A 16,976-nucleotide genomic window follows, 5' to 3' on the forward strand; every position below is an offset into this window, starting at 1 on the left:
AACCTGATATGTATCATTCAGTCTCATCAACAACGAATCACTGCCTCCATTAGCCACTGATCTATGGGCTGCACCTAGGCTTAATGCTGCCAGGGCCTGAACTTGCACCATCGAACTGAGCTGGAACCTCTTGCAGACTGTTATCAAGCGACTCCTGGGCACTGCCAAGGGTGTCCTCGATTCACAGTCCATGGCTTGATGTGTCCTGCACCTGACCTTTAGCAAGCTCTCAACTGACAGTCACACTTGCACTCTGCTGTGGGTCACAGCCATATGCTCACCGAGACACTACTGGTACACTTCTACTTTGGCTGCCTTCCTGCCTTGCATCCTCACACTGGCCAGTGCCCATATGCTGCTGTGTGTTTTGCTGAGGTGAGCCCTGCTGCCCAGGGTCTGCATACACCATTGAGGTTTCGCCCGTGGCCCACCACCTAACTCATTATTCTGAGACATCTTCCTGACATATTATGGTGTCAATAACTATTGAACCACCCTGACACCATAACAGATATAACCTTTTCTAAAATTTTTGAGAATGTGGGCAAAAGCAAAACTGGATGGAACTTTGATGGTATTTATTTATCTTCCTTCTTATACAAAGGTTTAAGTTCTGCATGTTTCACCCATTTGGGAAATTTTACACTGATAATTGACTGCTTGCACAAATAGCTTAATATGTTACTTAACTCACAAGAATACTCATTATTTAAATGTGCTCATATTTTATCATAAACACTAGATTTTTTATTTTAATGATTTTATGGGGACATTACTTCTGCTGGTGTAGTAAAGATCACAGTCAAATTACTGAAGTTATTTGTAATGGCTGGTCTGAAATATTTTATGACAGCACATACCAAATTTAAAAATCCCATCTTTGCAGTGACCGTTATTGTTGTTGAAAAGTTTTGCAATACTATCAATGAATCTTGTACGAGGCTAGTGGAAAAGCAATTGGAGCAATAAGTACAAATAGATGTAAAAAGAAAGATGTAAAATATACTGTGTAACATTTAAGTAATCCACAGATTTACCAGCAGGCTGCAGTTCAGGTGGGCTGAATCTCCTAAAGGTGCTGTCTGCTACTCTTAATTTCTGGTTCTGACACTCATCAACTTTCAAATGCAGTTATATTAAAAACAAAGATTCCAAGACTTACCAAGCAGGAAAGCGCCGGCAGACAGGCACATGAACAAAACACACAAACACACACACAGAATTACTAGCTTTCGTAACCGTTGGTTGCTTCTTCAGGAAGGAGAGGGAAAGACGAAAGGATGTGGGTTTTAAGGGAGAGGGTAAGGAGTCATTCCAATCGCGGGAGCGGAAAGACTTCCCTTAGGGGAAAAAATGGTGTGTGTGTGTGTGTGTGTGTGTGTGTGTGTGTGTGTGTGTGTGTGTGTGTGTGTGTGTGTGTGTGCGCGCGCGAGTGTACACCTGTCCGGTTTTTCCCTAAGGGAAGTCTTTCCGCTCCCGGGATTGGAATGACTCCTTACCCTCTCCCTTAAAACCCACATCCTTTCGTCTTTCCCTCTCCTTCCTGAAGAAGCAACCATCGGTTGCGAAAGCTAGTAATTCTGTGTGTGTGTTTGTGTGTTTTGTTCATGTGCCTGTCTGCCGGCGCTTTCCCGCTTGGTAAGTCTTGGAAACTTTGTTTTTAATATATTTTTCCCATGTGGAAGTTTCTTTCTATTTTATTCAAATGCAGTTAGGACTTTAGCAGCAAAAGTGTTCTATTCTTCATTCATGTCATGAGCACTGTATACATCACTCACATTCATGTCTTTGAAGAGTTTCCTAAAATAATCAATTTTTGGCATACTGATTACCCTCTTGAACTTAGATTTAGTAAATTTTGTATCCTGATTTAACAAAAGGACAGATATGTCATGGCCAGACAGGCCACTGCCTATTGGATTGGAAATAAAAATTTTGTTCATTGGACTTTTCCGTAAAGATATTATCAGTTACAATAATGTGATCCGGAAGAGACTACTTCAGTGCACAAAGAGCCAGTGACAGCCATGATAGCATGGGACAGGCAGTCCTCTGGAAAGAAGGTATTGTAAGATGAGGAAATATCAGGTACAGGGACGAATGGGAACAGTATGTTTTTCAACTTATGTTGATATCACCAAATGCAATCTTTTATTTCATGCATGTGTTTTGCTGTCTACACTTTAGGTATTGTAAAGCAGAGTTGAACACAGATTGTTACACTTTGAAGTGGAGTCTAGCAATTTTCAATGGATTGTATAATTTATACAAATGCTTTTGTAATTGTACTAGAAGAGAAAAATAGTGGTAAGCATAATTTCCTCATAATTTACTTATGTAAGTGTTAAGAATGAAATGTGAATGTAGTTTGTCTGCCTAACTCACTTGAAATAATGCCTAGTAAACTATTAACAAATATTTACATACAGTGGGGGAACACTGGACAGTGCCGCAGACTTATGAAGGGAGACTTGGAGCCTTCAGATGTAGAATTATGACCCACAAAATCTTAGTGCTGCTGTAAGAGCAGGAAAACAGCCATACAGGAAGGCATCAAGCATATTTTACATATCATATTGAAGATTTGCTTAATAAACACATGAGTGGAAGGAAACAACTAAACAGTTAGTTTGTCAGAATCTTAACAGAAGTGGACACAAAAGGAGGGGAGTCAGATTTCAGCATCCATATCAGTGCAGCAAATCTGTGTGTGTTTTTTTTGTGTGATTCTAGATGATGGTACTGAAGGCAAACACCAGTCAGTAGCAGAAATATTTTTTTGAATTTTGGTCAGGTAAATATTGTCTCAGCTGCTTTTCTGAAAATTTTCATGTAATTTTATACACAATATATATTAAAAACAAAGATTCCAAGACTTACCAAGCGGGAAAGCGCCGGCAGACAGGCACAATGAACAAAACACACAAACACACACACAGAATTACTAGCTCTCACAACCGATGGTTGCTTCTTCAGGAAGGAGAGGGAAAGACGAAAGGATGTGGGTTTTAAGGAAATGGTAAGGTGTCATTCCAATCCCGGGAGCGGAAAGACTTCCCTTAGGCGAAAAAAGGACAGGTGTACACTCGCGCGCACACACACACACACACACACACACACACACACACACACACACATATATCCATCCGCAAATACACAAACACAAGCAGACATATTTAAAGGCAAAGAGTACGGGCAGAGATGTCAGTCGAGGCGGAAGTACAGAGGCAAAGAAGTTGTTGAAAGACAGGTGAGGTATGAGCGGCGGCAACTTGATATCGAGAAGAGAGGATATACTGAAGGGCGAGTTCCCATCTCCAGAGTTCGGATAGGTTGGTGTTGGTGGGAAGTATCCAGATAACTCGGACGGTGTAACACTGTGCCAAGATGTGCTGGCCGTGCACCAAGGCATGTTTAGCCACAGGGTGATCCTCATTACCAACAAACACTGTCTTCCTGTGTCCGTTCATGCGATTGGACAGTTTGTTGCTGGTCATTCCCGCATAGAAACCGTCACAGTGCAGGCAGGTCAGTTGGTAAATCACGTGGGTGTTTTCACGCGTGGCTCTCCCTTTGATCGTGTACACCTTCCGGGTTACAGGACTGGAGTAGGTGGTGGTGGGAGGGTGCATAGGACAGGTTTTACACCGGGGGCGGTTGCAAGGGTAGGAGCCAGAGGGTAGGGAAGGTGGTTTGGGGATTTCATAGGGATGAACCAAGAGGTTACAAAGGTTAGGTGGACGGCGGAAAGACACTCTTGGTGGAGTGGGGAGGATTTCATGAAGGATGGATCTCATTTCGGGGCAGGATTTTAGGAAGTCGTATCCCTGCTGGAGAGCCACATTCAAGGTCTGATCCAGTCCTGGGAAGTATTCTGTCACAAGTGGGGCACTTTTGGGGTTCTTCTGTGTGGGGTTCTGGGTTTGAGGGGATGAGGAAGTGGCTCTGGTTATGTGCTTCTGTACCAGGTCGGGAGGGTAGTTGCGGGATGCGAAAGCTGTTTTCAGGTTGTTGGTGTAATGGTCGAGGGATTCAGGACTGGAGCAGATTCGTTTGCCACGAAGGCCTAGGCTGTAGGGAAGGGATCGTTTGATATGGAATGGGTGGCAGCTGTCATAATGGAGGTACTATTGCTTGTTCGTGGGTTTGATGTGGACGGATGTGTGAAGCTGGCCACTAGACAGATGGAGGTCAACGTCTAGGAAAGTGGACGTCAACGTCTATGAACAGACCCGTCAACTCCTATCCCAAATCAAAGTCCTCAATCTTTCCTCTCCCACATCCACACCAGCTGTACTTAGCATCCTCCTACAGGCCAACTGCAAATTAGAACAGCATGCCACCCTCCACCTAAAAAAACTATCCAATCTCCTGGTTTCCCACCTCCGGAAAGGCAACTCACTCACCCTCCACAACCTTTCCAACAAACCTCAACCTCCTCTCATTGCACACAGACCCAGTCTCTCCCATCTACTCAATCTCCCACTTCCAGCTCCACTTCCCCCAACACCTCAAAATTCTAGTCAACACAATCTGGAACCACAACACCCCAATTCAGTAGTTAACCTTTCCTCCAAACCCCTCTCCAAATCCGAAACCTCTGTCCTATCCAAAGGCCTCACCTTCAGCCCCACTCCCAGGTTCAACCAAACTGCCCTTGTCAAAGATTTACTGTCCTACACTCGTAGTCTCTGCTGGAAATATCACTTTGCCATGAAGAAAAATAATCCTGATCCCACTCCTAATGATCCAACTCCCCAAGACACTATCCAAATTGAACCCTGCCTGCAACAGTTCCGTCCTCCATCACAGCGGGACCCATCTCCTCTTCCTCAAAATCACCCTCTCCAAACCTTCCAGGAATTTCTCACCTCCAGCCTTGCCTTTCAATCTTTCTTGAAAAACCTCAATCCTGCTCCCAACATCACCACAGCCGAAGCCCAGGCTATCCGTGATCTGAAAGCTGACCGATCCATCATCATTCTTCCGGCTGATAAAGGTTCCACGACCGTGGTACTTGATCGTCGGGAGTATGTGGCTGAGGGACTGCGTCAACTTTCAGACAACTCTACATACAAAGTTTGCCAAGGTAATCCCATTCCTGATGTCCAGGCGGAGCTTCAAGGAATCCTCAGAACCTTTGGCCCCCTACAAAACCTTTCACCTGACTCCATCAAACTCCTGACCCCACCGACACCTCGCACTCCTACCTTCTACCTACTTCCTAAAATTCACAAACCCAAACATCCTGGCTGCCCCATTGTAGCTGGTTACCAAGCCCTCACAGAACGTATCTCTGCCTACGTGGATCAACACCTTCAACCCATTACATGCAGTCTCCCATCCTTCATCAAAGACACCAATCACTTTCTCGAATGCCTGGAATCCGTACCCAGTCTGTTACCCCCGGAAACCATCCTTTTAACCATTGATGCCACTTCCCTATACACGAATATCCCGCACGTCCAGGGCCTCGCTGCAATGGAGCACTTCCTTTCACGCCGATCACCTGCCACCCTAGCTAAAACCTCTTTCCTCGTCACCTTAGCCAGCTTCATCCTGACCCACAACTTCTTCACTTTTGAAGGCCAGACATACCAACAATTAAAGGGAACAGCCATGGGTACCAGGATGGCCCCCTCGTATGCCAACCTATTTATGGGTCGCTTAGAGGAAGCCTTCTTGGTTACCCAAGCCTGCCAACCCAAAGTTTGGTACAGATTTATTGATGACATTTTCATGATCTGGACTCACAGTGAAGAACAACTCCAGAATTTCCTCTCCAACCTCAACTCCTTTGGTTCCATCAGATTCACCTGGTCCTGCTCCAAATCCCATGCCACTTTCCTAGACGTTGACCTCCATCTGTCCAGTGGCCAGCTTCACACATCCGTCCACATCAAACCCACCAACAAGCAACAGTACCTCCATTATGACAGCTGCCACCCATTCCATATCAAACGATCCCTTCCCTACAGCCTAGGCCTTCGTGGCAAACGAATCTGCTCCAGTCCTGAATCCCTCGACCATTACACCAACAACCTGAAAACAGCTTTCGCATCCCGCAACTACCCTCCCGACCTGGTACAGAAGCACATAACCAGAGCCACTTCCTCATCCCCTCAAACCCAGAACCCCACACAGAAGAACCCCAAAAGTGCCCCACTTATGACAGAATACTTCCCAGGACTGGATCAGACCTTGAATGTGGCTCTCCAGCAGGGATACGACTTCCTAAAATCCTGCCCCGAAATGAGATCCATCCTTCATGAAATCCTCCCCACTCCACCAAGAGTGTCTTTTCGCCGTCCACCTAACCTTCGTAACCTCTTGGTTCATCCCTATGAAATCCCCAAACCACCTTCCCTACCCTCTGGCTCCTACCCTTGCAACCACCCCCGGTGTAAAACCTGTCCTATGCACCCTCCCACCACCACCTACTCCAGTCCTGTAACCCGGAAGGTGTACACGATCAAAGGGAGAGCCACGTGTGAAAGCACCCACGTGATTTACCAACTGACCTGCCTGCACTGTGACGGTTTCTATGTGGGAATGACCAGCAACAAACTGTCCATTCGCATGAATGGACACAGGCAGACAGTGTTTGTTGTTAATGAGGATCACCCTGTGGCTAAACATGCCTTGGTGCACGGCCAGCACATCTTGGCACAGTGTTACACCGTCCGAGTTATCTGGATACTTCCCACCAACACCAACCTATCCGAACTCTGGAGATGGGAACTCGCCCTTCAGTATATCCTCTCTTCTCGATATCCGCCAGGCCTCAACCTCCGCTAATTTCAAGTTGCCGCCGCTCATACCTCACCTGTCTTTCAACAACTTCTTTGCCTCTGTACTTCCGCCTCGACTGACATCTCTGCCCTTACTCTTTGCCTTTAAATACACTCCTGGAAATGGAAAAAAGAACACATTGACACCGGTGTGTCAGACCCACCATACTTGCTCCGGACACTGCGAGAGGGCTGTACAAGCAATGATCACACGCACGGCACAGCGGACACACCAGGAACCGCGGTATTGGCCGTCGAATGGCGCTAGCTGCGCAACATTTGTGCACCGCCGCCGTCAGTGTCAGCCAGTTTGCCGTGGCATACGGAGCTCCATCGCAGTCTTTAACACTGGTAGCATGCCGCGACAGCGTGGACGCGAACCGTATGTGCAGTTGACGGACTTTGAGCGAGGGCGTATAGTGGGCATGCGTGAGGCCGGGTGGACGTACCGCCGAATTGCTCAACACGTGGGGCCTGAGGTCTCCACAGTACATCGATGTTGTCACCAGTGGTCGGCAGAAGGTGCACGTGCCCGTCGACCTGGGACCGGACCGCAGCGACGCACATGCACGCCAAGACCGTAGGATCCTGCGCAGTGCCGTAGGGGACCGCACCGCCACTTCCCAGCAAATTAGGGTCACTGTTGCTCCTGGGGTATCGGCGAGGACCATTCGCAACCGTCTCCATGAAGCTGGGCTACGGTGCCGCACACCGTTAGGCCGTCTTCCGCTCATGCCCCAACATCGTGCAGCCCGCCTCCAGTGGTGTCGCGACAGGCCTGAATGGAGAGACGAATGGAGACGTGTCGTCTTCAGCGATGAGAGTCGCTTCTGCCTTGGTGCCAATGATGGTCGTATGCGTGATTGGCACCGTGCAGGTGAGCGCCACAATCAGGACTGCATACGACCGAGGCACACATGGCCAACACCCGGCATCATGGTGTGGGGAGCGATCTCCTACACTGGCCGTACACCTCTGGTGATCGTCGAGGGGACACTGAATAGTGCACGGTACATCCAAACCGTCATCGAACCCATCGTTCTACCTTTCCTAGACTGGCAAGGGAACTTGCTGTTCCAACAGGACAATGCACGTCTGCATGTATCCCGTGCCACCCAACGTGCTCTAGAAGGTGTATGTCAACTACCCTGGCCAGCAAGATCTTCGTATCTGTCCCCCATTGAGCATGTTTGGGACTGGATGAAGCGTCGTCTCACGCGGACTGCACGTCCAGCACGAACGCTGGTCCAACTGAGGCGCCAGGTGGAAATGGCATGGCAAGCTGTTCCACAGGACTACATCCAGCATCTCTACGATCGCCTCCATGGGAGAATAGCAGCTTGCATTGCTGCGAAAGGTGGATATACACTGTACTAGTGCCGACATTGTGCATGCCCTGTTTCCTGTGTCTATGTGCCTGTGGTTCTGTCAGTGTAATCATGTGATGTATCTGACCCCAGGAATGTGTCAATAAAGTTTCCCCTTCCTGGGACAATGAATTCACGGTGTTCTTATTTCAATTTCCAGGAGTGTATGTCTGCTTGTGTTTGTGTATGTGCGGATGGATACATGTGTGTGTGTGTGTGTGTGCGCGAGTGTACACCTGTCCTTTTTTCGCCCTAAGGGAAGTCTTTCTGCTCCCGGGATTGGAATGACACCTTACCATTTCCTTAAAACCCACATCCTTTCGTCTTTCCCTCTCCTTCCTGAAGAAGCAACCATCGGTTGCGAAAGCTAGTAATTCTGTGTGTGTGTGTGTGTGTGTGTGTGTTTTGTTCATTGTGCCTGTCTGCCGGCGCTTTCCCGCTTGGTAAGTCTTGGAATCTTTGTTTTTAATATATTTTTCCCATGTGGAAGTTTCTTTCTATTTTATACACAATATGTTACACTTCAATCAAAAGTTTAGGACAAAAAATTACTTTATTTTCACTGTTACTATTGACATGTAGTAGCTCTGAACGTACAGTCAAAATTGCTTTTTTAGAAATATCTGAAATTACAAAACACTTAGCACACTTAAAATTTCTATTATTAATTGCACAATCTAGTACTGTTTATTATATTTATTTCTCGATTCATGTATAAAATAATAATCTAAACTAATAGAAATTCATTTGTCAAGAAAAACTGTAAATCCTTTGGAATATTGTTATTACCAGAGTGGGAGAGCAGTAAGCATGCATCTGATGTGATCAGATGTATTTTTTTAGTTTGGATGAGCAATGTAATTTTGGCTTTGTTAATGTGAAAATTCAAAAGGCAGTGTGATACAGTAAAATTTAATGCAATAAATCATAATAAGTATAAAAATTCTGCAGAGACATACTTCATAATTTTAGGACTTAAAATGTGAGAATTTCAGATTCAAGAATCAGACCTGTGGGAATAAAGAACTGGAGCCAAATGTGTGAGAAAAGATAAGTAAAAATTTTACTGTAAATCTCACTCCTCTTGAATCTTATGATAAGACTTCACCATCATATGATTCTTCAATGTCACCTCAAATATCTCACACTTTTTGTTGTATGAATTTAATATTCTTTGTGAAGCTACCTTAAAGAATATTAAAATTCCATCTGATATTACCCCATCTTATGGTACAACCATAGTGAACCATTCAGTCATTCTGATGTGTTCAATAAACCATTAAAGAAGATGGACTGCAGAGCATCAAACTAAATTAGCCAACAAAAGTTAAGGGACACAGTAAGCAGACACTGTAGAATTGTTTGGCATTGCTGCTGTAGAACTTCTGAAGTTTTTTTCTCTCCTCAGGATGTTGTCCTTATATATACACATTATATATTGTATTAAACTGTGTTGTGCAGTATAAGCATCACTGTAAGTACAAAAATGTGGGTCATGACCATTTCACAGGTATTAACTGTGAACCTGCTATTGTATTAGGAAGTGCCAGAAATATTTAGTGAATAAGCAACAAAATGGAACAATGGAATGAAACAAAGGTTTCAGGATTTTTGAGCAATAGTGTGATTGAAAAGGAGGTGAACTTCATGGACAGTACCGCAACCTGTGCGCAATCATGTGAGAATCCAGAAAAGGAAGAATAGTTGTGTAGTGAATGACAATTAATTATGGCTAAGATACAGTTGTGATATTAATAGAAAGATGGAAACATGTACAAATGAAGAAAGGGGTGAGGTACATCAGGTAAAGAACAGAAGACAACACAAACAAGAGGTATAGATGTTAAAGTAGATGAAGGAAAAGAAAGAGTTTTTTAGGGTGTTAGTTCTTAGGCGTGATGAAAGTATAACAATGTCAGGAAAATCTACAAGACAATGGCAAGAATGCACAAGAAATATCAGGAACTGTATGACCTGATAGAAACTGCAAAAAATGAACTCACTAACAACAGTGATAGGTTTAAGAAACCAATCAGAAACATTTAAAGAAAGGAATACCCAACTCAAACAGTGGTCCTACATTTGTATGGTGTAGTGATTCACAGATAGGATTTCTTAGAATATATTCACTCAGCAAATTTGAGCTGAAGGTCTCTCTATGATCAGTTGCATTTTTACAAGCTTTTACAGGAAAATACTCAATTTCTTTGTGGCAATTTGACAGACAATTTGATGCACATATTAAAAATGGGAACCAGAAATATTAAGACCACAATCAATAAAACTGAATGTACACTGATGATCCCATGTTTAGTCAGAGCATAGTCATGCCATTCCCTAAATCTTTGACCAATTTCTTAGATCAATATTGGTCACACACACAAGCCAATGATGACTCTCAATAGATACCTGCAGAAAATGTGGTAGGAAATCCAGCACAATATGAGATACTTTATTGAGGCAATGGGTGTGGATTCCTGTTGTCCTGTCCTGTTGTCATGTCTTAGTTAATGAACTACGGTAATGTATGAGTGGCCAAGTAAGTGGTCCTGATAGTCAAGATACCAGTTACTTTGGAATAAGGCTGGGCATCTCGGACATATTCTGAGCCATGGTCACCTTTGTGTTCAGATGGCAAAGAATACCAAATCCATTGGTTAGTCCCTAAACCGTTAGGGGTACAACTCAATGGGACCCGGGGCAAGTAAGGCTAGGAACCTTCTTCCCTGGTACTTTAAATATGGTGCCACTAGAAGCCTTCCTAAAAGACAATTTCCATTCCTTCCGAACTGACTATGCGAATGTAGACGAGATGTGGCTCAAATTCAAAGATATAGTAGCAACAGCAATTGAGATATTCATACCTCATAAATTGGTAAGAGATGGAACGGATCCCCTGTGGTACACAAAAAAGGTCCGAACGCTGTTGCAGAGGCAACGGAAAAAGCATGCTAAGTTCAGAAGAACGCGAAATCCCGAAGATGGGCTAAAATTTACAGACGCGCGAAATTTGGCACGTACTTCGATGCGAGATGCCTTTAATAGGTTCCACAATGAAACATTGTCTCGAAATTTGGTAGAAAATCCGAAGAAATTCTGGTCGTATGTAAAGTACACAAGCGGCAAGACGCAGTCAATACCTTCGCTGCGCAGTGCCGATGGTACTGTTATCGACGACTGTGCCGCTAAAGCAGAGTTATTGGACACAGTTTTCCGAAATTCCTTCACCAGGGAAGACGAATGGAATATTCCAGAAACACGAACATCTGCTAGCATGAGTTTCTTAGAAGAAGATACCTTAGGGGTTGCGAAGCAACTCAAATCGCTTGATACGGGCAAGTCTTCAGGTCCAGATTGTATACCGATTAGGTTCCTTTCAGATTATGCTGATACTATAGCTCCCTACTTAGCACTCATATACAACCGCTCGCTCACCGATAGATCTGTACCTACAGATTGGAAAATTGCGCAGGTCGCACCAGTGTTCAAGAAGGGTAGTAGGAGTAATCCATTTAACTACAGACCTATATCATTGACGTCGGTTTGCAGTAGGGTTTTGGAGCATATACTGTATTCAAACATTATGAATCACCTCGAAGGGAACGATCTATTGACACGTAATCAGCATGGCTTCAGAAAACATCGCTTTTGTGCAACACAGTTAGCTCTTTATTCGCACGAAGTAATGGCCGCTATCGACAGGGGATCTCAAGTTGATTCCGTATTTCTAGATTTCCGGAAAGCTTTTGACACCGTTCCTCACAAGCGACTTCTAATCAAGCTGCGGTGCTATGGGGTATCGTCTCAGTTGTGCGACTGGATTCGTGATATCCTGTCAGGAAGGTCGCAGTTCGTAGTAATAGATGGCAAATCATCGAGTAAAACTGAAGTGATATCAGGTGTTCCCCAGGGAAGCGTCCTGGAACCTCTACTGTTCCTGATCTATATAAATGACCTGGGTGACAATCTGAGCAGTTCTCTTAGACTGTTTGCAGATGATGCTGTAATTTACCATCTAGTAAGGTCATCCGAAGACCAGTATCAGCTGCAAAGCTATTTAGAAAAGATTGCTGTATGGTGTGTCAGGTGGCAGTTGACGCTAAATAACGAAAAGTGTGAGATGATCCACATGAGTTCCAAAAGAAATCCATTGGAATTCGATTACTCGATAAATAGTACAATTCTCAAGGCTGTCAATTCAACTAAGTACCTGGGTGTTAAAATTACGAACAACTTCAGTTGGAAGGACCACATAGATAATATTGTCGGGAAGGCGAGCCAAAGGATGCATTTCATTGGCAGGACACTTCGAAGATGCAACAAGTCCATTAAAGAGACAGCTTACACTACACTCGTTCGTCCTCTGTTAGAATATTGCTGCGCGGTGTGGGATCCTTACCAGGTGGGATTGACGGAGGACATCGAAAGGGTGCAAAAAAGGGCAGCTCGTTTTGTATTATCGTGTTATAGGGGAGAGAGTGTGGCAGATATGATACACGAGTTGGGATGGAAGTCATTACAGCATAGACCTTTTTCGTCATGGCGAGACCATTTTACGAAATTTCAGTCACCAACTTTCTCTTCCGAATGCGAAAATATTTTGTTGAGCCCAACCTACATAGGTAGGAATGATCATCAAAATAAAATAAGAGAAATCAGAGCTCGAACAGAAAGGTTTATGTGTTCGTTTTTCCCGCTCGCTGTTCGGGAGTGGAATAGTAGAGAGATGGTATGATTGTGGTTCGATGAACCCTCTGCCAAGCACTTAAATGTGAATTGCAGAGTAGTCATGTAGATGTAGATGTAGATGTAGATGTAGATGTGCTGGCAACAATCAGAGCAAAATGCCTCGGACCTTTGGAGGTGACGGAGTCCCACCTCTAATTGACAAACCAGGGACTCCTAAGATACGACTCAGCAAAGGAATGGTAATGAGATGGGGAACTATTAATATCAATGGGGGCTACTCTGGGAAGAAGGTAGAGCTGGCAGAGGCTGCAAGTAAGATGGGGTTGGACGTTTTAGGTGTTAGTGACATTCAGGTAAGGGGTGAGAAAGAAGAGGAAGTGGGAAAATACAAGGTCTACCTGTCAGGAGTCAAAGCAGGAATAGCACAATGGGGTGTAGGGCTTTACATTAGGAAATAAATGGAACCCAGCATAGTTGCAATAATGTATGTAAACGAACGACTGATGTGGATAGATTTGACAGTGTCTAGCAAGAAAATTAGGATTGTGTCAGTATATTCGCATTGTGAAAGGACAGATCAAGATAAGATGGATAGTTTTTATGACACACTCAGTGATGCAGTTGTTAGAGTAAAGGACAAGGACAGTGTTCTGCTCATGGGTGATTTTAATGCCAAGATTGGAAATCGAACAGAAGGGTATGAAAAGGTTATGGGTAAATTTGGAGAGGCTATGGAGGCCAACAGGAACGGGAAACAACTCTTGGATTTCTGTGTCAGTATGGGCTTAGTAATGACAAATTCCTTTTTTAAACATAAGAAAATTCACCGGTATACTTGGGAAGGCAGGGGAACCAGATCTGTCATTGACTATATAATAACAGATCAGGAATTCAGGAAGACTGTGAGGGACACATGTGTATTCAGGGGATTCTTTGATGACACTGATCACTATTTAATCTGCAGTGAAATTGGTATTGTGAGGCCGAAAGTGCACGAGGTCAGGTCCATATGTAGGAGGATAAGAGTGGAGAAACTTCAGGATAAGGAAATCAGGCACAAGTACATAACAGTGATCTTAGAAAGGTACCAGTTAGTTGAATGTAGTCAATTACAGTCATTGGAAAAGGAATGGACAAGGTACAGGGACACAGTACTAGAAGTGGCTAAAGAATGTCTCGGAACAGTAGTGTGTAAAGGTAGGATGAAGCAAACAGCTTGGTGGAATGACACAGTCAAGGCAGCCTGTAAAAGGAAAAAGAAGGCATATCAAAAATGGCTACATACTAGAACTCAGATAGACAGAGAAAGTTATGTTGAAGAAAGAAACAAAGCCAAACAGATAATTACAACATCCAAGAAGAAATCTTGGGAAGACATTGGAAACAGGTTGGAGACTTTGAGTCAAGCTGCTGCAAAACCATTCTGGAGTGTAATTAGCAGTCTTCGAAAGGGAGGTAAGAAGGAAATGACAAGTATTTTGGACAGATCAGGAAAACTGCTGGGAATCCTGTTAATGCCTTGGGCAGATGGAGGGAATATTTTGAAGAGTTGCTCAATGTAGGTGAAAATATGATCAGTAATGTTTCAGATTTCAATGTAAAATGGGATAGGAATGATGATGGAATGACGATCACATTTGAGGAAGTGGAGAAAATGGGCAATAGATTGCTATGCAATAAAGTGGCTGGGGTGGATGAAATTAAGTCGGAACTCATCAAATACAGTGGAATGTCAGGTCTTAAATGGCTACACAGGATAATTGAAATGGCACGGGAGTCGGGACAGGTTCCATCAGACTGGATGAAAGCAGTAATCACACCAATCATTAAACATGGAAACATAAATGATTGTAACAATTGCAGAGGTATCTCTTTAATGAGCGTTGTGGGTAAAATCTTCTCAGGTATTGTTGAAAGGAAAGTGTGAGTATTAGTTAAGGACAAATTGGATTAAAATCAGTGTGGATTTAGGCCTCTTAAAGGTTGTCAGGACCAGATCTTTAGCTTACGGCAAATAATGGAGAAGTGTTATGAGTGAAACAGGAAATTGTATCTATGCTTTATAGATCTAGAAAAGGCATATGACCGGGTTCCTAGGAGGAGGTTATTGTCTGTTCTACGAGATTATGCAATAGGAGCAAAACTTTTGCAAGCAATTAAAGGTTTTTACATAGATAGTCAGCAATTAGAGTTGACGGTAAATTGAGTTCATGGTTCAGAGTAGTTTCAGGGGTAAGACAAGGTTGCAACCTGTCTCCACTGTTGTTCATATTATTTATGGATCATACGATGAAAACAATAGATTGGCTGGGTGAGATTAAGATATGTGAAAGCAAAATAAGTAGTCTCGCATATGCGGATGACTTAGTTGTGATGGCAGATTCGATTGAAAGTTTGCAAAGTAATATTCAGAGCTAGATAAGAAATGTAAGGACTATGGTATGAAGATTAGCATCTCCAAAAACCAAGCGAGGTGGCACAGTGGTTAGCACACTGAACTCACATTCGGGAGGACGACGGTTCAATCCCGTCTCCAGCCATCCTGATTTAGGTTTTCCATAATTTCCCTAAATCGTTTCAGGCAAATGCTGGGATGGTTCCTTTGAAAGGGCATGGCCGATTTCCTTCCCAATCCTCCCCTAACCTGAGCTTGCGCTCCGTCTCTAATGACCTCATTGTCGAGGGAACGTTAAACACTAACAACTACCACCACCACCACCACCACCACCACCACCACCACCACCACCACCTCCACAACGAAAGTAATGTCAGTGGGAAAGAGATATAAATGGATTGAGTGTCAAATAGGAGGAACAAAGTTAAAACAGGTGGACAGTTTCAAGTACTTAGGATGCATATTCTCACAGGATGGCAACATAGTGAAAGAACTGGAAGTGAGGTGTAGCAAAGTAAATGCAGTGAGTACTCAGCTAGGATCTACTCTGTTCTGCAAGAAGGAAGTCAGTACCAAGACTAAGTTACCTGTGCCCCATTCAATCTTTCAACCAACTTTGTTGTATGGGAGCAAAAGCTGGGTGACTTCAGGTTACCTTATCAATAAGGCTGAGGTTACGGATATTAAAGTAGCTAGGATTATTGCAGGTACTAGTAGATGGGAACAATGGTAGGAGGGTGTCCACAATGAGGAAATCAAAGAAAAACTGGGAATGAACTCTATGGATGTAGCAGTCAGGGCAAACAGGCTTAGATGGTGGGGTCATGTTACATGCATGGGAGAAGCAAGGTTTCCCAAGAGACTCATGGGTTCATCAGTAGAGGGTACGAGGTGTCGGGGTAGACCAAGGAGAAGGTACCTGGATTCGGTTATGAATGATTTGGAAATAATAGGCTTAACATCAGAAGAGGCACTAATGTTAGCTCTGAATAGGGGATCATGGAGGAATTTTATAAGGGGGCTATGCTCCAGACTGAATGCTGAAAGGCATAATCAGTCGTAAATGATGATGATGATGATGATGATGATATTGAAACAAAACAGTCTGTGCAATTAATCTGACATTTAAAATTATTGATAAATATATGTTGTTCTTTCTTACCTCTATGTATCCTGGCCATAGCACTAAGCTGGGAACTCTGTGACCACCTTCCCAAACAGTTTGTTTAGCAGCACTTCCTCCTCCACCTCCATGCAACACATCTCGCTGCCATGCTCCTACAAAGGGGCCACTTGACCCAGCTAAGTCACATTTTACTTCCCATGGTCCATTGTCACCTAAAGCAAGAACAAATAAATTATAGTTTTCATTTATAGCAATATTGTTATTACTAAAGTAATAGTTTCAACAATTCTGTGAAATTAAGTATTTTACACTGAGAGAAAAGAAGGCAAGTAATGAACAAACTACACCAAAGGAGTAAATTCAAATTCAGAATTGCAAGACATAAAGTGTGAATTGTCACAAAATTTGGTACTGGGTGCATTCTTGTTTTTGATCTACAATAAAGATCTTTTAAAGGCTTTAAAAGGCCATTCAAAGACTGTAATGTTTGCTGATAACGCAAGCAAACAACTGAATGGCCCCAAACTCAACCATAACAGAACAGCTATGCTGAAAGCTGAACAGACCAGTAACTGGTTGACAACAAGAAACCTTTCTCACAAAGACTT

The 16,976-nt window shown here is 43.7% G+C and overlaps 1 protein-coding gene across 4 annotated transcripts in view; it reads right to left on the bottom strand.

Moving 5' to 3' along the window:
* Positions 1–16,976, bottom strand: part of LOC126332426 (arylsulfatase G-like) — a 129,986-nt gene that overhangs the window by 46,526 nt on the left and 66,484 nt on the right. For all 4 annotated transcript variants that reach the window (XM_049996605.1, XM_049996607.1, XM_049996608.1 and 1 more), the window contains exon 8: positions 16,405–16,580. In XM_049996605.1, coding sequence (XP_049852562.1) covers positions 16,405–16,580 — 176 coding nt within the window. The remainder of the gene's footprint in view (positions 1–16,404; positions 16,581–16,976) is intronic.

This window comes from Schistocerca gregaria, chromosome 2, assembly GCF_023897955.1.
Source record: "Schistocerca gregaria isolate iqSchGreg1 chromosome 2, iqSchGreg1.2, whole genome shotgun sequence".
NCBI lineage: Eukaryota > Metazoa > Arthropoda > Insecta > Orthoptera > Acrididae > Schistocerca > Schistocerca gregaria.